The sequence below is a fragment of the Miscanthus floridulus genome, chromosome 5, assembly GCF_019320115.1.
Source record: "Miscanthus floridulus cultivar M001 chromosome 5, ASM1932011v1, whole genome shotgun sequence".
Lineage (NCBI taxonomy): Eukaryota > Viridiplantae > Streptophyta > Magnoliopsida > Poales > Poaceae > Miscanthus > Miscanthus floridulus.
In genome coordinates, this window is record NC_089584.1 from 123,129,037 (window position 1) to 123,156,169 (window position 27,133).

A 27,133-nucleotide genomic window follows, 5' to 3' on the forward strand; every position below is an offset into this window, starting at 1 on the left:
CAGGATGAATCTCGTTCCGTCCACAACCGTATACCGTATTTTCCCGTCCGTTTTTGTTTTTTGTGGTATAAACGGAAATGGGACCAAAAACGGGACGGGATACACCGGGACCGGGACTGAAAACAGTTGAGCATTTTTCCGTCCGTATTGCCGGTATCCCGTTTTTGACCAGGATATTCCCGTTTTTATCCCGTTTATATGTTCACCGGGACAAGCGCAGAGGCCGTTGAGCCAACCTGTGCCGTGAGCGGGCGGTCAGCCAGACTTGCTTCTGGAGTCTGCGCTATTCGGCTGCATGCAGAACATAACGTTACTCGTAACTCATACATGTATTTAACAAAAAAAAAGAGTCTCGTACATGTATGTATATATGTTACGCAAAAACATGTGTCAAATGTCTCTTTTTTTCTATGTGCTATGGGTGAAAGCTGCCTACCATAAAAGGGTTAAGCACAAAAAGATTAAGCATGGATATACACACATGTATTTTAGCAATTGACGTACACGCAAACGTATCTGAAAAAATGTTTAAAAATCATCTTAGCATGATATGTCACGTTATCACAAACATAGCAACATTAGTTTGTTGATTACAATTTACATCATGCATGCAAGTTAGATCTAATAGGATATGGAAATTAGATCTAATTGGAAGATATTTTACCTATTTTGCTAATATATATTTCTGCATTCTATTACCTCCTAGAAGGTAATATGCGATAAAAATCATCTAGATCGACGGCTCGCATTTATTTGGGAGTACTGCAGCAAGCTCTTTGGTTTGTCATACGTGGCATGTAGTTCCGGCTTGAGTTCCCGCGTACCATCCGTTTCCGTCTATTTTCCAATCGTATTTATCCGTTTCCGCATTACCGATTATCCCGTTACCGTTTCCGCTCCCGGTTGTCCGACTCCTGCTCCTGTTTCCGTTAAAAAATATGAAAATGAAAATGGTAGAGCTATTTTCCGTTCGTTTCCGTGCGTTTTCATCCTCACTTGTATCGGGTATGTGTGTGTAACTCAACGCAAAGATCCTGAAGAGGAGTTGCTAAGTGCGCTCCTGGGGGCCTCGCGGTGGCGTGAACAACAACCCCGCCCCCGCTCCCCCACAATAGTTATTAAATATACAATGACCATCAAAATTCAAATTAACTCAACACCAACACATGCTTGACAAAATAACTTATAGTTACCAAGTTGATATGTCTCGAAACATCTTTGGTTACAACTTACAACAAGTTAGTGGCCCCATTTATTAATCGAACACAAATTGCCTTCGACGCTCGCTCTTTTGTTCTTCATTTAAGAGTCACTCTACTATCTCTAGGCTACCAACCTATCCGCTCTTATGCCACCGACCATACCGAGTTTTGCTTAGTAGCCATTATTGTTTTTGACAACCATTGAAATAACTTATTGATAGCATCGCGAGTATGAGCTGTACTCATAGGACTTATCCACGTTATATATATTATATAGTGTGGCAGATCAAAATCATAGGTAATGGTAGGATGCAAAACCATAGCTATAAGCAAGCATGTCATTTTGATCATATCATGCAAGGAAGACAGCATGGTATAAGAAGATTGGCATAAAAGGACTTAAGCAACATGGCAACTCGAAACTTCCACGAGTTCCGCATCTCTAAAATGAAGTTATACATTAAGAGTTTGCTCGTAACCAAGACCACAACAATTCAAATCGATCTTTAACCCTACATAGGTGTACAACTTTTCCTATACAAAGTGCAAGACTGAATCTCTATACCCAAGGCCACAGCTACGAGTTGATTTATGCCCTCAACCTTTTAAAAGTATGGCCAAGATGACCAATAAATAGCCATAGTGGTCACTGGTACCGATTTCTCATTCAACTAACCCTGGCTCGAGTGCGCTCTGAATCCACGGAGAGAACCGGTCACAACAAGGTACCAAGCGAGAACAGCCCGGCCTGGCAAGCGAGCACACGTGTGGGCTTCGTTTATTCTTCCTCACACTAGACTTGAGGAAGTAGAAATGACTTTCATATTTAAGCATAACAATCTCTACTTCCATAAATACGATGGATATTCACACACCTCTTTGCACATATGAATGGGACCTAGCCACTTTATTCTAACAGTTGATTGGAGCAATAGCATAAAGAGAAACCAATAAAACGAAAAGGCCGACAATAATAACTTGCAATAAGACCGTAGGGGATGTGGCCCTGACAGATACCTCAAAGCCCATATGTAAGCACTTATGACTCTCATTCCACCGAACATCATCCATAACACCTAAAATCTTGTAATCGACGATAGTAACAACATGTCTCAACTCACACATGCTCGGCGTTACGGTCAACATGGAAGCCGAGAGAGGCGTCATATGACGAAGGTTCTTTGCCAACAGTAGCACGACTTGGGCTCCGGAGCAACGCCAAGAATGCGGAGCCGGCGGGGACGCGCATTTGCGGGGATATCAAACGCGCGGAAGTGGCATAGGCCTCCCGGTCTCCCAGCAGTGTTTCGCTGGCATGGTGAATTGGACGGCAGATGGGAAAAACAGAGATAACGTACAAATATAGATATAGATACAAATATAAATATAGATACAAGTTACAAGAAGATTTTTTTTTTTTTGATCGAAGAAGAAGAAAAAGATGAAGGATGTACCGTTACATGACCACCCTCGAGATCAGTGGTCAGGTTTATTCTCCATTTGAGTTGAAAAAACCGTTAACATCTTGCAATATTTAGGGGACAGTTCTCACCGGAACGGACAACGAAGAGCACTCAGCGCTTTGCCAAATTTGGCTCGCGCCTTCCAAACCCACGTCCAGAAAAAGAACGCGATTCCCGTCCACAGACTCCGCCCTCGTCAGTGTAGAAGTATCCCCCAAGAAATCCGGCCACCCTCCTCGCGCGGATCGACCCGAGGGTGCCCCGCCCACTCTCGCGTCGGTCCCGCGATGGGCCTGTTCTCATCGGCCGCTAAGAGATGCAGCAACGGCAAGAAGTTCCTCCGCAGCGCGGGCGCGTGCTGCTGTTCGCCGTCTGCCTGCGCCCCTGCAGGTGGTGTGCGCGGCAAGGAAGAGGCGTCGACGTCGGCGCCGGCTTCCGTGCCAGCAGATAGCAAGAAGAAAAGGTGGAGGAAGAGGAAGTTCTGGAGGAAGAAGAAGAAGGCCAAGAAGGAGAGCGGCGATGGCAGCGGCGAGCTCGCGGACCTCGTCAACAACATTTCGGCCAAGTCGGGTAAGCCGATGCATCCAACGCCACTCGTACGCATGCAGATGCAGAGTTGCAGAGGCATACCCATATGCATTCATGGCTAATGCTACGCTTGCCGGTACTTGCTGCGCTGCAGACGTGTGCAAGAACGTGAATGCGGCCGAGAAGATCCTACGGAGCAGCAACCAGAACATGCCCAGCAGGGAGCTGACGTTCAGCCAGCTGGGCGCCGCGACCGACGGGTTCAGCGAGCAGAACCTTCTCGGAGAAGGCGGCTTTGGCCGGGTGTACAAAGGGCTCCTCGACGACACCCGAGAGGTTATCGCCGTGAAGCAGCTGGACAGGAACGGGTTCCAGGGCAACCGCGAGTTCCTCGTCGAGGTGCTGATGCTCAGCCTCCTGCACCACCCGAACCTGGTCAAGCTCCTCGGCTACAGCACCGACTCCGACCAGCGGATCCTGGTGTACGAGTACATGCCCAAGGGCTCGCTGGAGGACCACCTCCTGGACCTGCCCCCGAACTGGAAGCCTCTGCCGTGGCACACGCGGATGCAGATCGCGGTGGGCGCGGCCAAGGGCATCGAGTACCTGCACGAGGTGGCCAACCCGCCGGTGATCTACCGCGACCTCAAGGCATCCAACATCCTCCTGGACAGGGACTTCAACGCCAAGCTCTCCGACTTCGGGCTCGCCAAGCTGGGCCCCATGGGCGACCAGAGCCACGTCAGCACCAGGGTCATGGGCACGTACGGCTACTGCGCCCCCGAGTACGCCATGACCGGCAAGCTCACCAAGATGTCCGACATCTACAGCTTCGGCGTCGTGCTGCTCGAGCTCATCACCGGCCGCCGCGCCATCGACGTCGCCAGGCCGTCCGAGGAGCAGGTCCTCGTTCACTGGGTGAGTGAGTGAGTGAGTTTCGTTCCACAGGAAACGCAGAGGCCGCAGCGCCAAATTAAAGCGATTGCGGTTACCGATCGATCGAGAATCATGTATACGTTTTAATTTCGTGCAGGCGTCGCCTCTGCTGAGAGACAAGAGGAGGTTCGTGAAGCTGGCCGACCCGTTGCTGGGCAGGAGGTACCCCGTGAAGGGGCTGTACCAGGCGCTCGCCGTCGCGTCCATGTGCTTGCAGGAGGACGCTGCCAGCCGGCCGGGGATCAGCGACGTCGTCGCGGCGCTCTCGTTCCTCGCCGACCCGCAATACTACCCTCCCGAAGGCATGCAAGCTGAGCACAAGAGCCCAGATCGAGGGTCAGACAGGGATAGCAGTCCCAGTCCTCCTAAGGCCGACATGATCAGGGCCGACGACGAAATGAAGCATAGGTGACCGTAGGAGGGAGCTAAGCTAACGGGAAAGGGAGGGATTGCAGAGCTGTCTGTCTGCTCTCTTGAATCTTCTTCTTTCTGTAAAACGTACACCACGTAGGCAGGATGTAACACCATTCAAGGAGTTATCTTGACTGATGGTGGTTTTCAGCAGCAATGCAGCATGAAGTTGAGCCAATTGTTCGACACAAATTACTCACTAATGACGCAAAGTGAGTGGTAAGCGGCATTGTGATTGATGTTGTAGTTCTTGCACATGGTTTAGCTTGGGGATTGCCGATTTCTTGGACTCTGAAAACTGAACTTTCCGGAGATCAATTTTCAACTGCCCACGCGGCCACGCCCCCGGCAGGTCCACTAGTAGCTGACTAGTACGTACTGTACTTCACATTTTGTTATGTTTATTACAAATCTTGCTGGTAGCCTGGCACTCGGAGTAAGTGTGAAGCAATAATGTTAAATCTATTCGAATCAACGCATGCATGCACTTGGACAGTTCTGTGTAAACCAAGGAATAAAATTCTAAAGCCAAGAACAGACGCAAACGCAAACTCACAAGCAATGTCTGCTGCCAATCCACTTATTTTGCAATCTCTCGCGGAAAGAAAGAAACTGCTTTTTTTTGCATGGTAAACGAACTCTTCAATGCATCAGCTCAATCTTGACGCCTCCGACCTTGACCTTACCCTTGCCTTGCCGCGGCACGAGGGTCACCACCACGCTCTCGTCGCCTTCGGCCTTGAGGTCCTCGAGCTGCTCGTTCAACGCGAGCCGCAGCTTGGTCTTGATCCCTCTCCCCTTCTTCCCGTGCCCGTGCCCGTGGCCATGCCCGTGTGGCACGTTCACGAAGCTCCCCGCGAGCTCCCTCCCGCCCGATCCCACCGCGGCGTGGTCCTCGGTGTTTACAAACACGTCGAACTTGGCGGCCACGTCCCTGTCCACCTCGATGCCGTCGATGACGAGCACCTCCTCCTTGGACGCCTTCTCCGCCTTGCTCCTCTGTACCGCGACCGGCCTCTTCACCGTCACGCTGGTCGCCTCGTCCAGCGTGATGGGGAACTCGCCCGCCTTCTTGGCGGCAGCGCCAGCTGCCTGCGCCGCGGGCACGAGCAACGAGTCCGCTCTCCGCGCCGCGGTGGTCACGGTTGGCCTGGCGGCCGTCCACGGCAGGGGCACGTCCTGGTACCGGTACCACAGCCTGTCGGTGTCGAGCACGTCGCGCACGCGGATGCGCACGAGCTTGGAGGTCTCGTCGTACAAGAGGAAGGAGGCGTCTAGCCAGTCTGGGTCGGTGAGATCCTTGTGGCTCCGGGCGTCGAGCCCCTTCCAGACGGACCACATGCGGTCGATGTTGGCGTGGTGCGCGTAGAAGAGCGGGTCGAACCCGGCCGAGTAGAAGTTGCCCATGTCCTCGCCGTCCGGCTGGTTCGGGTCGCCGCACCAGATGTGCACCGGGCCATGCGGGATGTTCTCCACCGGCCCTGGCCCCTGGTTTGGCTCGTCGCCGGCGCGGTACGCGCTGCCGAAGAAGAGCGACGGCGTCGGGCTCAGCGATACCATCTGATGATCGAACATCATCGATTTTGCCACATGCACGTCACAAAGTTTTGTCAGTTTTGACAGATTCCGAGACCATGTTAGGATTCTTTTGTCAGATTCATAACAACAATATAAACACACGTTACCTGACGGTACATGACCCTGAGGTTGTGATCAACCTGTTGTTTGTCAGTGAACCTCGGCTCCCTCCCGTTGTAGTCGAGATTGATCAGCCTCGGCGGCGCGTGCCGGCCGTCACGCCGCGGATCGAACAGCTGGGACGACGGATCCGCGTACATGGCCGGCATGCGCATCCCGTCCGGCGCATCCCAGTTCCAGAACGGTACGGCGAAGCTGGGGTCGCCGATCAGGCTGCCCAGGATGCGCTCGAAGAAGTAGAGGTAGCACCGGTGGAAGGGGAAAAACAGCCACGAGTTGTGCACCTGGAGCTCCACGCCGGGGAACCCCTCGGGGCTGTACGACCCGTCGCAGTAGGCGCAGTGCACGCTCGCCTGCGCCGCGAAGCTACGCGGGTCGTCCGCCGGGAGCGCCTTCATCGCGGCGATCCCGGCGTTGAACTTGGCGACGTAGTCCGCGGTGACCGAAGTGCGCGGCGGGGCGCGTCCGGAGCGGCAAGGTCGTGGCGTCGGGGAGGGTGAAGTCCACTGGCAGCGCGTTCGAGGGCGGCGGGCAGCACGTCAGCACGTTGGCGCTCGGCGGAAGGTCCGCCGGGCCGCAGGAAGAGATGTCGGGCGTGGCGATGGGGTCGGCGCCGGCGCGGCGCGCGGACATCAGGGTGGCGGTGGCACTGGCACCGAGCGCGCCGAGGCCCAGGAGGACGTCGCGGCGGTCGTGCTTTTGGGCGTCTTGCTCTGAGCGTTCGCCGCCTCTGGGCGATGCGCACGAGACGCGCTGGACGGTAACGCGGCGAGGCCTAAAGCCGGAGCTCGTTCTCGGAGAGGATAGAGGAAAGGTGGCAGCTGGAGCTGGCTTAGCAATTAAATGCGACATGGAGGCCATGTCCGGTTAAACTTGCAGAGCGCAATGGGTTAGCAGCTTCGGAGACGATGCGGTATATATAAGCTGGGCGCGGTGCAGCCTGTACTGCATCGGCGACGAGGGAAGCAGGGACGTGCGCACGCGGGAGTGAACAGCGAAGGAAGACGGCGTAGGACGCCATCCCTAGCTCGTCAAATGCTGCATGTGGAGGGAGATACGGCCATACGGGGCAGTAGCTAAGTTTATTATACTGTCTTCGTGGATTCGTCGGTGTGCACGTCTTCTTTGAAGATTTGCTAGACAAGTGGTGCTAATTTTGATGCTGAGTTTTGACTGAGAAACAGCTTTTTTCCTTTAAAAAAAATGAACTGTGTAAACTTGTGTGGTGCGGCCATGCCCAGGGAGTCAAAGGAATCTGTGCACTCCTATGTCTGAAGCGTCAAATTGTGCTGAACTTTTACACTTTGGGGTGTTTGATTTGAGAAATATGGTAAATCCATTGTCTTACCACTTCTTACTCTGTTGTTTGCTTTGTGGAATGGAATGTATTAGTCCATTACATGCTATAATTAGTGTAAGCATTAGAAATAGCATTTCATCAAATTTCATTGGATGCACCAATGAGGTGGTTTCTCAAACCAAACACCCTCTTGAACCACGTAGTCACCTCAAGTACCACCACTATGCCCTAGAGTTTAAAACTAGTCGGCATGACAAAATTTGAATGGTCTGGATGTAACTAGATCACCTGCTGAGACTATCTAGTAGAGAAGCCCGCTCAAAGGTTGCTTGGAGCATCTAAAGAGATTAACAGAATCCAAATGACCTAGACATAGCTCGGATCAACGGAACCAATTAGCCCATATAACCCTTCATGGTGTTTGTGGGGAGGTAATTTGTGCCTCACAAGTTTTTTTTATAAGTACCATTAGCATTGAGATCACTTTAAGTCACTATGTGACCCCTCACTCTTGATAATATAGTTGCGTGCCTGTTGAGAATGAGTCAGCGACTCATAAGCAGTAGCTTGGTTGAGGAAATGGAAACCACCAAAGTCATAGCGAAAAGCGAGCAAAGCTGTTCTTATCTAATGGAAGGCTCTTAGATAAGATGAATCTGCAATACACTAGAACGCCCTTGTTGACTTACTATGATAGCATATTGGGTTCACTGAATAATGCAAAACAACTCAATTTTTATGAGAAGCTTGTGATTAGTTAGGGCTTGCTTCTATTGGGTCTGCGTCGGTGCTGCTGCAGGGTAACCTGTAGAAGGTATTACGAGACAGATAAGCAAATCTTGATCGGCAAAGATCATAGTTCTTGAATGAGCACTCGAAAAGAATCTAATGGAGCCTCGTGATTAGGCATTATTTCTCCAAGATTGTAGCATTAACTATTTGCTACGAAAACCCAAGGTTTCCTTCGTACAGGGTGAGTCATGGCCTAAGATCATGCTGAATAGTGTAGGCCCTGGTCATCAGGCCGAGTTGGCCCAAGCACGCCCACCACCGGGGCGTGTCATGCTTGGGCCTCCAAAAAAAAAGAGCTCCGTGCCAGGCTAAAGAGCCACGGGCTTTCTGTATATCTACAGGACCAACAACGAATATTGGACACCATTTTCTAGATTAAGAATGCCTATCTCATTTTTAGAAAAAAAAATACCTCTACATTTGGTAAGGGTAGAAGAGATGGGTTATGGGCGTCATTTGAAAACCCTAAGTCGAAGGGATGCCAACTCTCTATTTGCTAGTTTTCTGTTGTATCCTACATTTTTGCTACCAGTGAGGGAGTAAGCACTCGGTATTTACCCTTTCACTAATGTGGCATGACATATCAGACGACCAGCGTGGAGCACTTCCAACTATGGATGCCGAGGCACGTGAAAATACCCATTTACCCCTTACGCAGTTCCCATTTTCTCACTATAGACTATCACTGCCATGTAGGCCCTAAAGCATTATCCACCTCAACCAATCCTCTAGCACCATCGCGCGCTCACTCACCCACGTCCGCTTGGCAGCGTTGCTCTCTTGCGCCCTAGCTCCCACCCGCCACAGAACCACCATCGTTGTGGGTGGGGCTAAGGACATGATATTGGTAGAAGGTGGCCTCCATGACAACATGTCCTCCTTCCTACGACAATTGCAGGATACGCTTGACGCGGCGTTGAAGGATGGCTTCCTCGGCCCGCAGGACTATGACACCTACGGGAGCATCTCCATGCCGCAATGCCTTGCGGCACTTTGACCTTGCTGGCCACGACCTTTCGTTGGCCAGCGGCCGTCCATAGATCTTGGCGTAGTTGGCCATCACCTCTACTAGTAGTCGATGTGGACCGTCCATGATAGCTCCACGTGTGACGCTTGAGGACAACTGGACGAGAGTAAAGAGGACATTTTTCATGATGTGGGGTCATTTTCAATGACACGTCCACAGTGGCTACAAGACGCGAAGTTCTACCTTAGAAAGATAACAAAAAATGTAGCACTTCTATTTCTTTGGCATACTCCTATAAGGTCTCATTTGACATAACTCCACTTCACTGGTGAATTCATTTTTTTTTTTGCTTTAGCTCCATGAGCAACTTTATCAGTAGAGCTGAAGCTCTTTTAAGAGGGGTGTTTGGCAGGGTTTCTCTTGAGGGTCAGGGGGCCGTTTTGGAGGAGCCACAATTTCATCTGACCAAACAAGTCCTTCACTCCTACGCAAAATCCATCCGAACAAGTTAGAGTTGGATGAAGCTACTATTTTCAGCTCCATCTCACATCCATCCCTTGTGAGCAGCATATTTTTAGAGGCTCGTTATTAGATGAAGTCGGCTGTTTAAAGTCGGCAGGAACTTTGTTCTATTATTAAACAAATTAGGTGAAGTTATTTTATTTTAGCCTGTTTATGAGAAGGACACCTGTAACTGGTTAATCGAACCATTAGCCCTTGTTTAGTTGGGTGAATTTGGATTTTGGGGCTACTGTAGCACGTTCGTTTTTATTTGACAAATAGTGTTCAAACATGGACTAATTAGGCTCAAAACGTTCGTCTCGTAATTTCCCACCAAACTGTGCAATTAGTTTTTCTTTTCATCTACATTTAATGCTCCATGCACGGGCCGCAAACATTCGATGTGACAGGTACTGTAGCAACTTTTTGGAAGTTGGGCACCAACTAAACACGCGCTTAGTATGATGGCAGAGTGGGACCCGTAGACAGTAAGCTGAATCAAGAAGAGATTTCACTCGCAATCAGGGTTGACCACTCACCCCGAGTTCTAAACCCTAAACCTGACGCCGCCATGGCCGCCGCAGTTCGCCACATCGTGCGCCGCCGTCTCTCCACGGCCGCCAACACCACACCGGTCCCCACTCCGGGCTCCATCCTCAACCCGTCCTCGCCGAGCACTCCCCTCACCTCGCGAGAGAAGACCCGACTCGCCATCTCCCTCCTCAAGTCTTCCCCGCCGCCTCCCCACGACCAGATCCTCTCCATCTGCCGCGCCGCCGCGCTGACCCCGGAGAACCACATCGACCGCATCGCGCTGTCGCTAGCCGCATCAAAGCTCTCCTCCGCTCCTGACACCCTCCGTGACCTCGCCTCCACCGTCCTCACCCCGCGCCACGCGCCCCACGCCATCGTGCTCTTCGGCCAGGCAAACCTCCTCCCCGACGCCATCTCCACTTTCCAGTCCTCCCCCTCCACCCGCTCCCTCAACGCCCTCATCTTTGCGTGCATCGTCTCCGGTAACCACAATGAGGCCGCCCGCGTCTTTCAGACATTCCCAGACGCCCATGGCGTCAAGCCCAACATCGAGACCTTCAATGCCATCATAAAATCATTCGCCGAGTCTGGCACCATAAGGTCCTTTTACTCGGTTTTCGATGAAATGTGCAAGAAGGGCTTGAAGCCCAACACCACCACGTTTACCACTGCGCTCGCTGGTTTCTACAAGGAGGAGATGTTCGATGACGTCGGGAAGGTATTAGAGCTCATGAAGAAGAATGGATGTGGTGAGTCCCTGCCGGTATACAATGTGAGGGTGCAGAGTTTGTGCAAACTCGGTCGGAGTGGTGAGGCAAGGGCATTAGTGGACGAGATGGTGAAGAAGGGCACAAAGCCAAGCTGGGTGACCTACAATCATCTGATTTATGGATTCTGTAAGGAGGGGGATTTGGAGGAAGCAAAACGTCTGTACAAGGAGATGGGAAGGAAGGGGCTTGTTGGAGATAACAATTTCTATTTTATGCTTATTCATTACCTTTGTAAGGGTGATGATTTTGACACTGCCCTTGGACTGTACAATGAGATAGCAGCTAAGAATTGGGTGCCATGCTTCTCGACCATGAAAATGCTTGTGAATGGACTTGCTGGGAGCTCTAGGATCGATGAGGCAAAGGGGATCATTGAGAAGATGAAGGAGAAGTTCCCAAATAAAACTGAGGGGTGGAAGGAGTTGGAGGAGGCATTGCCTCATTAGAGTAAAACATCAATGATCTCTCAGGTATTCTTTTGCTGCTGGAATGCATAGCAAAGTGAAGATAGAGGGAGAGTTTAATTTACATGTTTTGGTAATTCAAAATAATAGTGCTGATAGGATGACTATTCCAGTTTTCTTTTTAATCTATTTTTTTGCACATGGACATTTTTCTACTCATCCTTTTATGAAATGCTGACAATGAATCACCACATACTATTGCATTTCTGAGTTTTGCTGTATAAATTCCAGTTGTGGCGGTGCCAAAGTGATATATTGCTGTAGGGCTCGTGTATACAATGAGTTGTACAAGATAGGTGTTTCCTTTTATGAATATGGTTAAAAACAGTATATGAACTACATTATGACTACGAGTCCATGACGCTATCTGTAATTCTTAGTCTGAGCCTGCAAGAAACAAAGAGACTAAGAGCTCCATCGCCCACTCCTTTGTGTGTTCCAAACTTTCAATGCCATAACTTGATGCTTGTTACTCATATGTTGATTGCTTCCACGATTGGTCACAACTCACAGTACATATGGATTTCAGTCAATAATTGTTTCATTTGGGAAGAACCTTGTATGATTGTGTGATTGGATGGCTTCATTTGTGTTGAAAGTTGAGGGACTTCTGAATGTATGGTCATACACTATTGATAGAATTTTAGAATTAGGGTTGATCATAATAAGAATTAGTATTCTTCAATTTTATTTTTCTTAATGAAATTCGAAATTTTAATTATACTAGATAGTAAAGTGGATTTTATGAGGTAAACTTTATTGTTCTGGAAATATCAAATTTCAAATAGAGAATGTGAAGGTAAATTTTGGTGCGCTGGTCTACTAGAATCTCCTTCATAGCTGGTATAGCCTTTTAACTGCTTGGAAAATTGTTCAGGTTTTGTATGTCAACTTTCATGTTAAGTATAAACTGTCTTGAGCTAACTGTAGGGAAACTGCTATAGTTTCTTTTGGAATATAGGGTCTTCACTCTAGGAAATCAATTTAATAGAATTGGACTTCTTTTATGTATATGGCTTCCTCTAAACCGTTGTAGTTTAAAGTGACATCATAATACGATTTGTGTATTCAACATGTAAAAATTATGGCGTTCGACCCTTTAAGGCTAAACTAAGCATCTCGACCCTGTAATATGAGATATGTAGGAAAATCTAGATCCAGCTGATCTGTACACATGCTTTTTTTTTGGCGAAAATAATGGGTTTCCCTAAACTACTGTTTGATCAAGCAAACATAAAATTATTTAGTAGCTTTGGTGACTTGGTGTATTGCTCCTCTGGTCTTTCTTTTTTCATGAAGAAAATCACTTCTATCAATTATCATTCATGAACATCAAGGAAACTGGAACGAAATTGACTAGGTTAAGTTATATACAGTATTTCAATTTTTTGTGTGTTTTTTTTTATAATGAACAGCAAGATTTCAACGTTTGAAATATATTAGTGATACAGACATTGTTAGACTTTTATTGGCACACATCAATTTCGGCAGGGTTTATGCATGTATTTTTAACGCTGGTAAGCTGGTTATAAATGTATTTATTATATTTTGGGTTCTGCCAACTTGATTTTTTTGTGATACAAACTTGTTTTTTTGCTGATTCTTTACGATGTTATTTGCCTGGTGCTTGGATCTTCTACCCTTTCGCCTTTTTTGTTTTGTTTCTCTTGAAATTAACCAGTACTATTATTAATTCAATTTATTTGGTATATGATTATTTTCAGAAAATTTGCCAGTGCTGAAGACATTGTTGATTGGGAGTTGGGACTGCATCTATATTTGATCAACTGTTTCAAGCATATGAAGCTATGGCCTGGATTCAATTTTATATAGATGTGAAGCATGCTCCAGCTGTGATGATGGATTAACAGTGGCAGCTGCAGGTTTTTCTTGGCGATGCTCCAGTAGTTAGTACATTTGGCAAATTAAAGTTTTAGTTCTGCGCTTGAGCATATTCGGCACTACTTTTCAGTCATGAAACAGTGTTTTCCTTTCATAACATTTCAGCATAAGCCAAATTTCAGCATAAGCGAACAGGGCAAATAAAACTTGTTCGTTTTGCTCTGTCTGTTTCGTTGGCATGGGCTGAGCCTGTCACTGCCTATACGGACCTTGCGCCTGCAACATGTGCAGTTTGCAAGTGATGCACTGTATGCTGTAACTGTAACGACTTTCGTTTCTGTTTGAATGGAATGAAATTAATGGGTTCCTCCCTGGAATTGTGTCGAGCAATGTCAATGTCATTCTCGGACGTGTAACGTGTTGCATATTTGCATGCATATATGCACCATGTAAGCAGCCATATATGCCTATATATATTCAACAGTCTACAGTCTCCAGTATCGCAATGATAAATGTCATGCGAAGGTAAACAACTATTTTGACATGAACATGCACGGACTGATTTAGATAGAATGATAAATGTCTTGTGAAGGTAAACAACCAGATTTTGACATGAACATGCAGACTGATTTAGATAGAATTTTGGATTAATTGTTGTTCATGGTACTAATCAACACTGAGTACAAAAACATAAATGAACACATGATTGTGAAAGTTTTAATTTATACAATCCACTTGCTCTTAAGCTTTCTCGGAGTATCTTGGAGGTGCTCCTGGCTTCATGTGAGGTTGAGGCTTCCGTGGTGCTGATTTCACTTGTTCGCTCTCCCAATAAAAAGCAAGTCGGCTGAAAGAAGCTGACCCTCCTCCCTTCTCTACGGCACTGGCTGCTGCTGCTGGAGAGTGCCATTCCACGCGCCACAGCCACAGCGCTCCCTCACATCCCAAATTGATTTGATGCTGATAAATTTTGGAGTTAAACCAAGTGCTGGCTAAGCGATACATGGCCAATATTTGGCTTGGCACATGCTGGTAACAAACCAAACGTGCCAGCATATGTTTGGATTAGAAGGACAGTGATGTGCATCGGTAAGGAGTACTAGTATCATTCTGCTTTCATCTAATGAGCTTATTTGTCTTTTTTTTAACAACAGAGCTTATATTGTCTTAATCCTTGGCGGAACATATGTTTTGATGCATAGGGTTAATGATTAACCAGTTAATGTTTAGCCATAGGCCCATAGCTGATCTAATCAAGAGGCTTAATAGGTACACAATTTTTTTTTGTAAAATAAAAAATTAATTGTTAGCCAATTAGCTTACTAATTCTATTTAATTTAAACTAATTTTTAGTCCTAATTACTTCCTCCATCATAAATTATAAGTCATTTTAATTTTCTTGGAGAGTCAAAGCATCTTAAATATGACTAAATTTATATAATAAAATAATAACATTTATGATACCAAATAAGTATCATTAGATTCTTTATTAACTATGTTTTCATATTATACTTATTTGATGTCATAAATTATTGTGATTCTCTCTATAATTCAAACTTGAGATGTTTTAACTCTAACGACTTATACTCAGTAATTTGGAAGTGAGGAAGTAATGACTATTGATTAGCAACAGGTCTGATCCTGGCCTTGTTGGTTTCTTTAAAATTTGGCTTACAGTAATGTTTATGCTAATTTGTTGTAGGAGAAAAATACTGTTCGTTCGCTAAAAAAAAAAAGTATAGCTAAAGGCACATGCTCGGCTGTCCCAGCGGGCCAGTGGTCGACATCGCCAGGGGAGGGAGTTACCTACACAAACGGTAATCACTCCTCCGCACCATAGATCACCAGTAGAAAAAAGAAAATTCACGAGTGGAATCGTTCGTCCATACGATCCGATCCTTGCTCGCTTTGGAACATCCATAAACCATCCGTACTGGAATCTTTGGTTCCCGATTCGATCCGCGCCGCGCGCAACCTGTTCGACGCAATTCCCTCCCAGCTACAACCTGCCACCGCCGGTGGCCGATGGATGACTGATTGCCGCCGCCGCCGCCTAGTGCCCGGCCATGTCGCTGGCCTGTGGCCTGCCGCTGCTCGAGTGCGTCTACTGCCTCGCCTGCGCGCGCTGGGCATGGAAGCGCTGTCTCCACAGTGGCGAGGTCGACAGCGCCACCTGGGGCCTCGCCTCCGCCGCCGACTTCGAGCTCGTGCCGCGCATGTGCCGCCTCGTCATGGCCAACTACGAGCCCGACCTCTCTCCCTCCGCCCCGCTCCTCTTCGCGCCGCCCGGAGGCTACGGCATCGACCCCGCCTGCGTCCTCCGCCGCCGGACCTACGCCGACACGCGCGGCCGCGTCACGCCCTACCTTCTCTACCTCGACCACGCCCACGCCGACAGAGAGGAGCGAGAGCTTCCCACCGGCGGGGTCCAGGCAGCGCATGAGCGGGTATTCGACAAGGACGTGGACGGCCGCCTCGTGCTGCGGAGCTCGGTTCTTGTCTGACGGGCGCAGCCTTCCGGCGTCACCTGGGCCTTTGTAAATTTCTTTGGTCTTGCAACTGTGCTGCCGGCTGCCTCTCCCAGCAGAAGCCTCCATTTTCCTGTGTTATTGGTTGTTCAGTGTCATTTATTCATAGAAGAGAATTCTTTGTCCTTATGCGCGGCTCATATAGCGCCACCAGCTGGTCAGCTCCGTGCAGACAAGTTTTGTGAAGGAATGATCAAGGTGGAAGTAGGTCAGTTTTGGCATATTTTTCTAGGTGACCTTGATATGTAAAGTTGAGTTAAATGTACGAGAGGTCTCTGAAGGGTTCTACGAACTTTGGAAAAACATTTCTAGCCTTTAAATGGTATGCTGGTCCGTACCCGGTTCGGGTGGCCGTTTTCTCAGACATGGTGGCAACGCACCATCCACCGTGTGGCGCACAGAGCACGTGAGCTGCACGTGTGGACCAGCCATGTTGGTGCAACCAATATGCATGGAGGCCCCTGAAAATGGACTCATCTCCATTTGCACTCCTTTGTCTTCCACCTCGAGTCTGTCGCACGAGAGGCGAAGAGGTGGACCCTCGGAGCAGGCGAAGTGAGGCAATCAGTGGCGAGACTGGGATCTAGCGGAGGATGAAGGAAGAGGGGTACCTGCTGCGGTCGATGCAAGGGGAACGAGGAGTTGTGGGTTGTTCTGCTATTAGTGTGTTTGTCAGCTTGTGATCAGTGGTGCAATCTCAATGCTTAGTTATTCCAGGGTTTAGAACTGAAGCTGAAATATCCAATAGCCAACAGGTATTGCAAAACATGTGTTTGCCCATTCTAATTAAGTGCTCCTTGTGCCTAATCTTTGGACAAACAGGACCCTTCCATACATCCCCAACTTCCTTTTCCTTGTTGCAGTACCTTATCATCAGCTGGTTCTTCACTTTGTTCAGTACGATGTCACATTTAGAGATGTGCTAAAAAAAGCTCACCCAAGTATATATAGCCATTGCATGCTTATAGAAATGCTTGGGAAAATACATAGAACCGCTGCGGCGAAGGCATATGGGATTGGGAACGCGTGTAACAGGTCATTCTCATTATCACAGAATGCACTTCGCCATGTGTGCTGATATAAAGGATAGTGGCAACAAGTTTACATTCAAAACATCAGTACCCAAAAACCTCTCCTGCAAGATGTAGGCAGCATTACAAGCATCACTCAACATTGCAACCTGTCAAGCGAGGGAGAGAACTACTGAACGTCTCGAGTGCATACTTCAAGGTTCAGTGATGCAACAGGCCTCAGAACAAGTAGTGTAGAGTACATTTCAACAATTATTTCCAGAAGGTGCAGGTCTATGAGCAGAAAGTAAACCATGGTGAAATATAGGGCCGACCATCCGCAGATCGCATTCACAACCCCCCTACCCCCTCTTCAGTCCACAACCTCCTCCGACTTCTTAGGCTTTGACAATAGATACCAACCCAGGCCACTCAGGGCAGCAATTGTGCCTGCCAGGACAGCGTAGTTCCTGTTCTTGTCGGATGACACACTTGCAGACACTGACTCTGTTGCCCCGGCCCCGGCCTTCACATCACTTGCTGCAGAGCCTGTGGTTGACGAAGCATGCTCTCCTGAGCTGGGGCCCTGGAATCAATGTTGCATCTTGTGTAAGAGCGACAGACAGTTTTATGTTTTCATAATCATAATCTCCAGCAACAAAACAAAAACACATAGCTCCTACGTATTCAACAAGGGCAAACATACATATAACCATAGATACACACCACTAAAGCGTCCATGATTCCAAGTAAGAGAATTTGTGAAACACATAGCATCAACAAAGCAGAAGATTATGATTGAGCCAATGTTCACGAGAACGCTAAATGGTAAACAGTTGGGCACCTATCATTAGAGTTTATTCAGGCTACACGGTCAAATAAACAGGATAAACGGCCGATTAAATGGACACGGCTAGTAACCGTGTAGTGTTTAAACGGCCTGTAAACAGACTACACAGCCGTTTACGACAACATTGGATTGAATACAAAAGGATGCTGCCCAATTCAATGCTTAGAGATATTGTTTATTGCATACCTTGCGTGCGAGCTTCTCCAGCTTCTCTTGTTCCATTTTCTGCAGTAAAATCAAAATGCAGTTGGCATATTATCATCATGGCATCAAGAACAACTGCAGGACATATTCAAACAATCGGAAATAACACAAAAAAAGGTACCGAAGGATTTCTACTTCAAAAGAGGCAATGAAAAAGCTTATCCAAATACCACATGAGCAATTATCAAGCCATGTATGGCACTTAAGGTATAAACTTTTTACAGTTGAAGATGTCAAATGAAGCATTCACTTTCATTATTCAACATGTAGCACAAGTTTTCACTGCAGTAATGCAGTCATTGTCAATGCAAATGTCTATCTTACAGGCCAGGCACACACACAAAAAAGTAATGTTTCACATATATACTAGAAATTCCCAAGTTCTGGAATTCTAATTGTATTATGGAATTACATACTCATAACTAGTTTTGATCGTCTACATAAGAAAAAAAAGATGATACAGTCCACATTAGCCAAAAGTCGATGATAAAACTAACTTAACTTATGGTAGGTTCAAAAACTCCGAAAAATACTATAAGATCCAATACTATAAGTGAAAATACATTCACAGAGTGTGATCAAAGTTCTGCAAAGAGTCAACCAATGAAATGTAAAACCAGAAGCAAGTCACAAGAATTGATAATGTCACAATATACAACAAATTGCAACATAAGCATGATGAACCAATAAATATAAATTAATGTATTACTGGATCATGAGTGCAGAATACTATCCCGATGTGACTAACAGACATGTCTACACCACCACATGATTTTGTTCTGCAGTACACTTGCAGTCTCTAACTACACTATAAGAAGGCAACATTTAAGAAAATTCTCAAGACGCATCCTTCAAGAGCTCATACGAACAACAGGCTCATATGCCTTCTTTTATTTTAAAATTGTTAAATCTAAATTTTAATAGTAACATGTGCAAAACTATCTTCTCAAAGCTGTTTTGGTCACACCAATGAACTTGGCATGACCATTAACTTGGCCATGCCAATCCATTTGGAGTGACTCAAGGCGAGTTACATTACACCAAGATGATCGAAGCAATTGTCATGCCTAACAGCCCGACGTGACTCGCCTCTTGGGTCACACCAAGCAGCTTGGCATGACCAAGTTGGAGGGGTCATACCAAGCTTGTTGGCGTGACCTAACGGTCTAGATCTTGAAATTTATTTTGCACATGCTAGTATTGATTTTAAATTAAGAAAGGCTAAAATAAACAGATGGCATCCAAATCCAATTATAACAGGATTATGTGGATAGCATAACTCTTAACACCTATGGCTTAAGGTTTACAAGTGAAAAACTGCAACGCAAACAACATTCACATCCATGATTCCAGAAACAAATGCTTATGTGGATCACAAGATATTTATGCACTAGCTCATTAAAAATGATTATGGATGCTTTGTAAGGAGACAGAAAAATAGTCAGCTAATGATATCATCGTATACAAAAGAAAATAACATATATGCTTTCAATGAGCCCACAACAATCTGACAGTAACAGGAGCTTATAGAGTGACCTTCATAATTCCAGAACCAAAAACAACCCACACTCAGTCAAGATCATAAAACAAATAAGCATACATCTCAAACAAATGCAGACCAACAGGAACAAAAGTATGGCCAGGTGGACAGCCACCACAAATTGATGTGTTACTGGTTCAGGAGTGCAGGATACTATCCAATTTCATTAATAAACAGCATGTTTTAAACCACACATAACCACATTCAGCAGCATAAGAAGACAACCTCACAAAATTCCCCAAGCCACAACACTTGCCGACACCACCATGAGCGCCAGGCTTGTATAGATGGTAGACAGGCCACATCAGAACAAGTATTTCATGCAGTACATCTATCAGAGCATCAGTATAATTTTTAACAGCTAAAAGTCAAAGCCTGCTACAGTCACAGCGTTCATATCCATGATGCAAGAAGCACACATCCTTATGCAGATCACATCATCACAATATATTTATGCATCAGTTTAGTAGTACAATTATGCATCGATTTGAACATTCGTTTAACAACAGGAAACTAACCAGATACACGACAAAAAAAAAACACCCGAAAATTAGCATGTATGGATTTCTCAAGCTATCATAAGCTGTGATTATATCACCTAACTAGTAGTGTTCCCTAACAGTAGTGTAAGAAAGATAGAGGCCTTAACGTCAATTAAAGGAATGAAAAATAGCTCATATAAAAACCACGCTTTCAAACTAAGCATAAGCACAGTGAGTCCTGGGATGTCAGTAGGGAGGCAAGTGAGTTGGTACATGAGCCCACATATAGCCCATTTTAAGTGGGTTACAACAGGTAGAGACTCAAAATAGCCAATATGTGAGTTCATTGACCAACCAACTTGTGTCCCTACATGGAACCCTACTTTGTAGAGTGAGTAACTGCAGCAACGATTGTACATGAACTAGTTCGAGAAACTAAAAAAATTGCACAATCTCAGACATCACAGAGTCAAGTAGCATGCATCTCAACAGAAACAGTACTAAGAAAGAACAGAAGCAAGGCAGAGGTGGAAAATCAACAAGTTGACCACATAAATCGGCACTGTAACAGGACCACTCCAGCGCCAACAACAAGCAACCGTTCACACCACATATAACCCTCAGTCACCAGCACAATCCTTACCACACTACAACAAGGCCAACAAGGAACCCTAGGGAAAAAAAACTCCATTCTCCATGTCCCAACACGAGCGGCGGTCACCACGAGCACGCGGTCACACAGAAATACCGCATCACAAGTCCGCTCCAACACTTACGGAACTAGAGGCGAGTCCTAAAATCGTATCACCAGTCACATACCCACAAACGCGTCTCGATCAGGAACCGAAGGCTCGAGCAGGTACCACAATAGAGCAAGGAAGGAAGGGCGAGAGAGATAGGGGAGAAATCTGGACCTTGATGTACACGTTCTCGGCGGCCTTCTCCTCCTCGCTGAGGACCTTGCCGCCGGACGACAGGAGCCTGCGCTGCAGGAACCTCGCCGCCGCCCTGGTCGCCATCGCCGCCGATCGAGAAACCCTGGAAGACGATGACGTCACCCGCTCCCTTGCTCTCCGCTGCGCTCCCCTTGCCGATTTGCCCTCTCTCGAAGAAAGAAATGAGTTGCTGGGAGCGGCTTCTGGACCCCCTTGGACCTTGGAACTGAATAACAGCGCCAGGCTGTGCTACATTTTAATTTTGACTCTCCTAAAACTTTTGCATGTGCACTTGTGTTGTGCAGTCCTTCTTAGGGAGCATTATGTAATAAATAGATAGAACAAGGAGTACTCTGCATGTATACGTGCTGCAGTGGTAGGGGTGGTGCTTCAATTTTTGCAGACAAGGGGGCGTAAACGAGTATATGCATCCCCGAAAATGCAGTTCCAGCCCTCCGATCGGATCAGACGGTGGAGAGCACGCATCACCAGCTCAAAACCCTACAGCCTGCTCGCTGCAGCTTTTTTGGCTGCGGCTGCGGCTGTGGCTGTGGCTGTTTTAGTTGTAGCTACAGTAGATATCAATTGATTTCTTGCAGCCACAGCTGCAGCTGCAGCTAGAATATACCTGCTGCTCGCCCCGATACGCATCGCCTCCCGCCGCCGCCGCCGCACCCTCCTCCCCGTCGCTCGCCTCGCGCCTCCGCCATGGTGCATCTCTGTCCTCTCCTCTCCACGCACCCGCGGCCCGACCGTCTGTTGCTGACCGTTTCGGTTGTTCTCTCAGGCCCCGAAGAAGGAGAAGGCCCCGCCGCCGTCGTCTAAGCCGGCCAAGTCCGGAGGCGGGAAGCAGAAGAAGAAGAAGTGGAGCAAGGGTAAGCAGAAGGAGAAGGTCAACAACGCGGTGCTCTTCGACCAGGCCACCTACGACAAGTTGCTCTCCGAGGTGCCCAAGTACAAGCAGATCACCCCATCCGTCCTCTCCGAGCGCCTCAGGGTAATCTTACATTGCCTTCACGGCTTCACATGTATGGAACTATGTATCGATTCCTGCTGTGTACCTAACTGCCTTCCTGACGATAGAGCCTCAATATGGTAGTTGTGATCTGTATGTTTAGCATCTGGTGAATGAACTCGGCGTGATTCCCAAATGATATGATAGTATAGTAAATGGTTAGCGATACATACTGTAGTCTCCTGTACAATTAGAGCGTTTGTGTTGTCTCTTATGTTTTAGGTAGATGGGTTTAGACTTGCATCATACAGGTTTCTATTCCGGATGTTTTGCATAGATAAATTTTCTGTGTGGCTCAAAACAATTCATCATGCTTATTTTGGTGTGGGCTGTAGAACTTGTTTAGCTGGTTGGATACGATTGTAGGAAAGCAGGATACATGTTTGTGGCCTGTCATGTAGCATTTGCTTATACTGTCTTCGGCCTTGTTTAGTTTCTCCCCTAAAGTTCACTCCCTATCCCATCGAATGTTTGGACACATGCATGGAGTATTAAATATAGACTAAAAAAATAACTAATTGCACAGTTTGCGACTAATTTGCCAGATGAATCTTTTAAGTCTAATTAGTCCATGATTTGACAATGTGGTGCTACAGTAACACATGTGCTAATGACGGGTTAATTAGGCTTAATAAATTCGTCTCGAGGATTACTGACGGAGTCTGTAATTTGTTTTTTTATTAGTATCCGAACACCACATGCGACACTTCTATGTGACACCCCAAAACTTTACATCCTGGATTTAAACAAGGCCTCGTTTCGGTTTATGTGGCTATTTGCATTGGTTAGATTGTTTATAAAATGGTTTGCAACCAGTGCAATCACTTGGGATTAGGGTATATAAAAGATCAGTTTGGAGTGTCCAATATGTTTGTATTCTGTGGAAGGCTTGATGATTTTATACAGAATCACATGTGTATTTCGGTTATTATTACAATCAATAGCTCAGAGTTAACATGAATTGTGCTGCGGATGAATGATTCACTCACATGTCTATTTACCATTTGTAAGACCTCATTTCCAGTCCTGTTACATGGATGTTCATGGTAGTTTCTCATGCTGTTGAGTGCAAATACAGCTTACTTTTGCCATTAATCAGTCTTAGGTTGTATGCAGTAGCTAAAATTACTACTCTCCATACTAGAAGGGTTCCATTCCTCAGAGCTATTTCCTTTGTGTTTGCAAATGTGTTAGTTGAGTTTGATTTGGTGCATCATCTAAGCATATGTTTCTCCTACTTGTTGCTTGCTATTTGTTGAACTATCTGCTTGTGCTGTATATTCAATTTATCTCATTAAATCAGCTTATGAATAAAGCAAAGTTTGTTTCCTTTGATCCACAGATTAATGGATCCTTGGCACGGAGGGCCATTAAGGATCTGATGGCAAGGGGGCTCATAAGGATGGTCTCTGTTCATTCCAGCCAGCAGATATACACCAGGGCAACCAACACATGAGGGATGTTTTGCATCTTGTCAACGTTATCTAGTCTAGATGACTTGATGTTGCTATTATATTTCAAGTTTATTTCAATCATGGCTCAGTCAATCTTACTGTTGTGCTGAATGTTGAATATTTTTCAAATTATTGTATTATTTTAAGCTCATGTAGCCATCCAAATATTTATCTTGATGAGGAATGTCAACCTATCTCTGCTCTGCTATTAAGCCTATTATCATGAATTCAGTTTTATTTGACAAATGCACTTGTAGTGTTACCCTGAGCAATTTTTGGGTCATGCCTATGTCTATCAAGGATGTGATTTCCTTGCCGTTTGTGTTAAGGCTTGGAAATGCTAATCCAGGTATCTGTGCTAGTTTATGGTGGATTGGTACTTAGGTAGAACAGGAATGGCGCTTGTGCCAGTCCAAGTAACGGTTATGTATAGTCATTGCTATGTATCTAAACATACCGTATATTTAGAGCAAAAATTATGTTACCTAGATATATGACAAAAATTATATTACTTAGAAAAAACAAAATGATTTCAAATTTTAGAACTAAGGGAGTAGATGTTAACCAGTCTGAACATATGTTCTATGACTTTTATTTAAATTACTAAATGCAGCTAATTGAATATTACCACTGACCTTAGAAATCTGTTGAATGTTTTTAGATTACACCATTAATTAAGGTCACGTTGGCATGTGCCTGCCATGGGATCTATTATAACTTAAAAGGAGATGAAGTCTAATATATACGTTGAAATGAAGTCTTCGTCGGGTTCTTGTTATGTTTGTGCAGAGTGAACCCAGCTGATAGCAGAGTCTGTTTTCACTCGTAATGCTACTTAAGCTATCAATCTACCAGCCTATTCATGCGACCTATCACCTATCTAACTTAGACCTGTTCGGTTTCGGGGAGACTGGAGAAGATTGAAGGTAGTTGAAATCCTCTTGGGGAAGGGAACTAATCGAACAAGTTCTTGTATAAAAGTAAAGGAGATGAGGTGAGTTTTTTTAGGTAGCATGCATGGATGCTCTGTAGGAGGCATGTTTAGGTAGCCTATTAGAGATGCTCTAATCAATTGAAAACTTCCTCCATCTAGGAATTATAGGTGTATTTTATTTTAAATATGGAGGGCCGAAATCAAGTTTTACAGATTTTGATCAATAATCAGTCAAATTATATGAAAGTTCAGGGCATAAAATTTGGGTTTGCCTCAATCTTTTAGCAATTGACAACGTATTGTAAGAGAATTTGAAATCTGACCTTAGTCAAAATATGCTTATCAGTTATGAACAGAGGAAGCATAATCGAATAATTTATGCACATTCACTGCATTCTACGGTAGAACAAGTCACTTGAAGTGTCACATAGGTATCTGCTGTCATCAAGGAAAAGAAAGAGCCCACGGGTGGATATTCCTATTTTTGATCAACAACGAAGCCGTGATGATTTCTCTAGAATGATTCTTGGTCATGGATGTCCATTTAACATGGCTGAACACTACTATACAAGAACGTTCATCTATAATTTGCAACCTTCATTCAAATTGATGCACCGAACTTCTCGAAAAGATGATTGCATGAAGATTTATGATGAGGAAAAGTTGAGGCTGTACCAACTGTTATGACTTATGACTGCTTCGAAGTTGTAGTTGGGGTCGCGAACTGGATGACACAACTTGGATGCCTTCTTTTGAGTTTTGATAGTTGTTGTGTATGTATCTGTTCTCTGAATCAAAGAAAAATCTTGGCTCCCTGGTCATTGTAGTGTTGTTGACTTTTGTCATCGATTACACCATTGCTCATGATTCTGTATTCATTTGTCAGGAGTTCTCAGAAGGCAGATGTTCTCAGCTGAGGCTAAAGAAGAAGCTGGATTTCAATGCAAGGAAGACTGAAATACCATGAGAAATAATTAATACAAGTGTAGTTCATCAATTGAATCGATCGTCTTTGTAAGTATCTTACTAGTGTCGGTGCACGTTGGAATCTAAGTTATAGTTTAAAAGTTCATGGCCATGGCTGAATACTTTTTTGTCAGTGTTTCGGATAGTTATGTTGGACTTAGAGAACTGAAATTGGTTGTTTCTTATACTTTCAGAGACGTGTTTTAGAGAACAAAACTCATCGTATTCTGAATACCACTGCTCTTGTATTTATACTCAGTGTTTTGGAGACGTGTTTTAGAGAACTGAAATTGGTTGTTTCTTGCTCTTGTATTTGTATAATATAATATTACAAAATACTGCGGCAGCCGGCAGACCACGACGCGCTCGTTGGCCTGTCACCCGTCGTATTCTGGATAATCCCCATACCCATATGCTTTACCCAATTATCTACTGGGTATGGGTAATAAGAGATTAAGGGGGTGTTTGGTTACTATAGGGAAATTTTAGTCCCTGTCCCATCGGATATTTGGACACATGCATGAAGTATTAAATATAGACGAAAAAAATAACTAATTGCACAGATTGTGGCTAATTTGCGAGACGAATTTTTTAAGCCTAATTAGTCCATGATTTGACAATATGGTGCTACAGTAAATATGTGCTAATAACGGATTAATTAGGCTTAATAAATTCGTCTCGTAAATTAGTCTCCATCTATGTAATTAGTTTTATAATTAACTCATATTTAGTTCTCTTAAATAGCATCCGAACGTCCGATGTGACATGGACTAAAATTTAGTCCATGGAACCAAACACCCAGTATAGGGAGGTGCGGGGTGGACAGACAGCTTATGGGTTTGGACATGGGGAAGCTCCGGGTTTGCCCAAATCTAGCTACCCAACGGCATCGTTAATTCTACCTACCTTGAACACATAAATAAATATTTGTTTGATTGGAAACGATTACCTAGTTGTATATACACGATATAAACGACAGATGCGATTTGTTGCTGCATAAGCTTTTGGGACCTAATTCAGAGCAGACAGGATCTCGAGGATTTATAGAGAAGAAAAGAGTAAATTTAGGTTATGTTGATGCTTATGCTAAAATATTATAAGAGAAAAGCATTGTTCTATGGCTGAAAAGTAGTGCTGAATAAGCTCAAGCAAACACAGCGAATATTTAGTAACTACTGCTCCAATTCGCGGGTGGCGCCGGCCTCGACCATGTAGTCAAAGTTCTCTGGGTCGGTCTTGAAGGCGATCTCTGCGGAGCACTGGATGCACTTGAAGTAGAAGCGGAAGATCTTTGCGGCGCTGATGTGCCTCTCGCCCTCGGTGAGGTCCTCCTTAAATGCGACGAACATGGTGCCCTTGTCAAGATGTAGACTACAGGCGTCGCAGCGGAGGCGCATCGGCGGTCTTAGTCGCGCTAGGCGCGTGCGCCTATCCCTCGGCTTGGTCAACACCATATCTATCTACGCGAGGGGGTGCTACGGCGTCGGAAACAGACGGGCGAGGTGGCGGCGCTCGATCAAATCTATCTACGTGAGGGGGGTGCTTATATAAGGGCCTGTTTGGATGAACTAGGACTAGTGATTAGTGTAACACCCTAGTTGTTACACCCTAAATTATTTACAAAAACATGTCATGAGCATCATGTTTATATGTTAATGCATGTGATAGGGTGTGTAGATAAGTTTTTTGTAACTTAAAATGATCAATAAAAATGTTAAATGAAAGTTGATTCAATAGTCCATGTCTATCCAGTAGGGTTGAAAACTAATTTTTATTAAGCGAAAATACTATAGAACGTGTGTGTGAT

The 27,133-nt window shown here is 45.6% G+C and overlaps 5 protein-coding genes across 5 annotated transcripts; 3 read left to right on the top strand and 2 right to left on the bottom strand.

The window, feature by feature from the left end:
• The first annotated feature begins 2,887 nt into the window (after window positions 1–2,887).
• LOC136450635 (probable serine/threonine-protein kinase PBL23) lies at window positions 2,888–4,828 on the top strand. Its single transcript, XM_066451183.1, has 3 exons — window positions 2,888–3,235; window positions 3,348–4,111; window positions 4,227–4,828. The coding sequence occupies exons 1-3, from the start codon at window positions 2,953–2,955 to the stop codon at window positions 4,539–4,541; spliced, it is 1,362 nt and encodes a 453-aa protein (XP_066307280.1). The 5' UTR covers window positions 2,888–2,952; the 3' UTR covers window positions 4,542–4,828.
• A 267-nt stretch (window positions 4,829–5,095) lies between these two features.
• On the bottom strand, window positions 5,096–7,099 carry LOC136453383 (polyphenol oxidase, chloroplastic-like). Its single transcript, XM_066453950.1, is given in 3 exon segments — window positions 5,096–6,100; window positions 6,226–6,684; window positions 6,686–7,099. Coding segments are annotated over 3 exon segments (1,791 nt in total). The 3' UTR covers window positions 5,096–5,182.
• Window positions 7,100–10,307: 3,208 nt separating this feature from the next.
• On the top strand, window positions 10,308–13,773 carry LOC136453384 (small ribosomal subunit protein mS86 (rPPR1)-like). The gene is made up of 2 exons (XM_066453951.1): window positions 10,308–11,572; window positions 13,291–13,773. The coding sequence occupies exon 1, from the start codon at window positions 10,370–10,372 to the stop codon at window positions 11,546–11,548; it is 1,179 nt and encodes a 392-aa protein (XP_066310048.1). The 5' UTR covers window positions 10,308–10,369; the 3' UTR covers window positions 11,549–11,572; window positions 13,291–13,773.
• Window positions 13,774–16,961: 3,188 nt separating this feature from the next.
• LOC136453385 (uncharacterized protein At2g27730, mitochondrial-like) lies at window positions 16,962–21,176 on the bottom strand. Its single transcript, XM_066453952.1, has 3 exons — window positions 20,937–21,176; window positions 17,983–18,021; window positions 16,962–17,532 (listed from the first exon to the last, which is right to left on the bottom strand). The coding sequence occupies exons 1-3, from the start codon at window positions 21,039–21,041 to the stop codon at window positions 17,320–17,322; spliced, it is 357 nt and encodes a 118-aa protein (XP_066310049.1). The 5' UTR covers window positions 21,042–21,176; the 3' UTR covers window positions 16,962–17,319.
• Window positions 21,177–21,514: 338 nt separating this feature from the next.
• On the top strand, window positions 21,515–23,630 carry LOC136453386 (small ribosomal subunit protein eS25y-like). Its single transcript, XM_066453953.1, has 3 exons — window positions 21,515–21,668; window positions 21,745–21,954; window positions 23,315–23,630. Exons 1-3 carry the CDS (start codon window positions 21,666–21,668, stop codon window positions 23,426–23,428), a joined length of 327 nt encoding a protein of 108 aa, XP_066310050.1. The 5' UTR covers window positions 21,515–21,665; the 3' UTR covers window positions 23,429–23,630.
• The last annotated feature ends 3,503 nt before the right edge of the window (window positions 23,631–27,133 follow it).

What these genes read in the sequence shown, in the direction of transcription:
- LOC136450635 (XM_066451183.1), top strand. Translation starts at nt 2,953, where the DNA reads ATGGGCCTGTTCTCATCGGCCGCTAAGAGATGCAGCAACGGCAAGAAG. An exon ending in CAACATTTCGGCCAAGTCGG is followed by an intron (nt 3,236 to 3,347) that starts GTAAGCCGATGC and finishes GCTGCGCTGCAG; the next exon opens with ACGTGTGCAAGAACGTGAAT. An exon ending in AGCAGGTCCTCGTTCACTGG is followed by an intron (nt 4,112 to 4,226) that starts GTGAGTGAGTGA and finishes AATTTCGTGCAG; the next exon opens with GCGTCGCCTCTGCTGAGAGA.
- LOC136453384 (XM_066453951.1), top strand. Translation starts at nt 10,370, where the DNA reads ATGGCCGCCGCAGTTCGCCACATCGTGCGCCGCCGTCTCTCCACGGCC.
- LOC136453385 (XM_066453952.1), bottom strand. Translation starts at nt 21,041, where the DNA reads ATGGCGACCAGGGCGGCGGCGAGGTTCCTGCAGCGCAGGCTCCTGTCG. An exon ending in CCGAGAACGTGTACATCAAG is followed by an intron (nt 18,022 to 20,936) that starts GTCCAGATTTCT and finishes ATTTTACTGCAG; the next exon opens with AAAATGGAACAAGAGAAGCT. An exon ending in TGGAGAAGCTCGCACGCAAG is followed by an intron (nt 17,533 to 17,982) that starts GTATGCAATAAA and finishes CATTGATTCCAG; the next exon opens with GGCCCCAGCTCAGGAGAGCA.
- LOC136453386 (XM_066453953.1), top strand. An exon ending in TCCTCTCCGAGCGCCTCAGG is followed by an intron (nt 21,955 to 23,314) that starts GTAATCTTACAT and finishes TTTGATCCACAG; the next exon opens with ATTAATGGATCCTTGGCACG.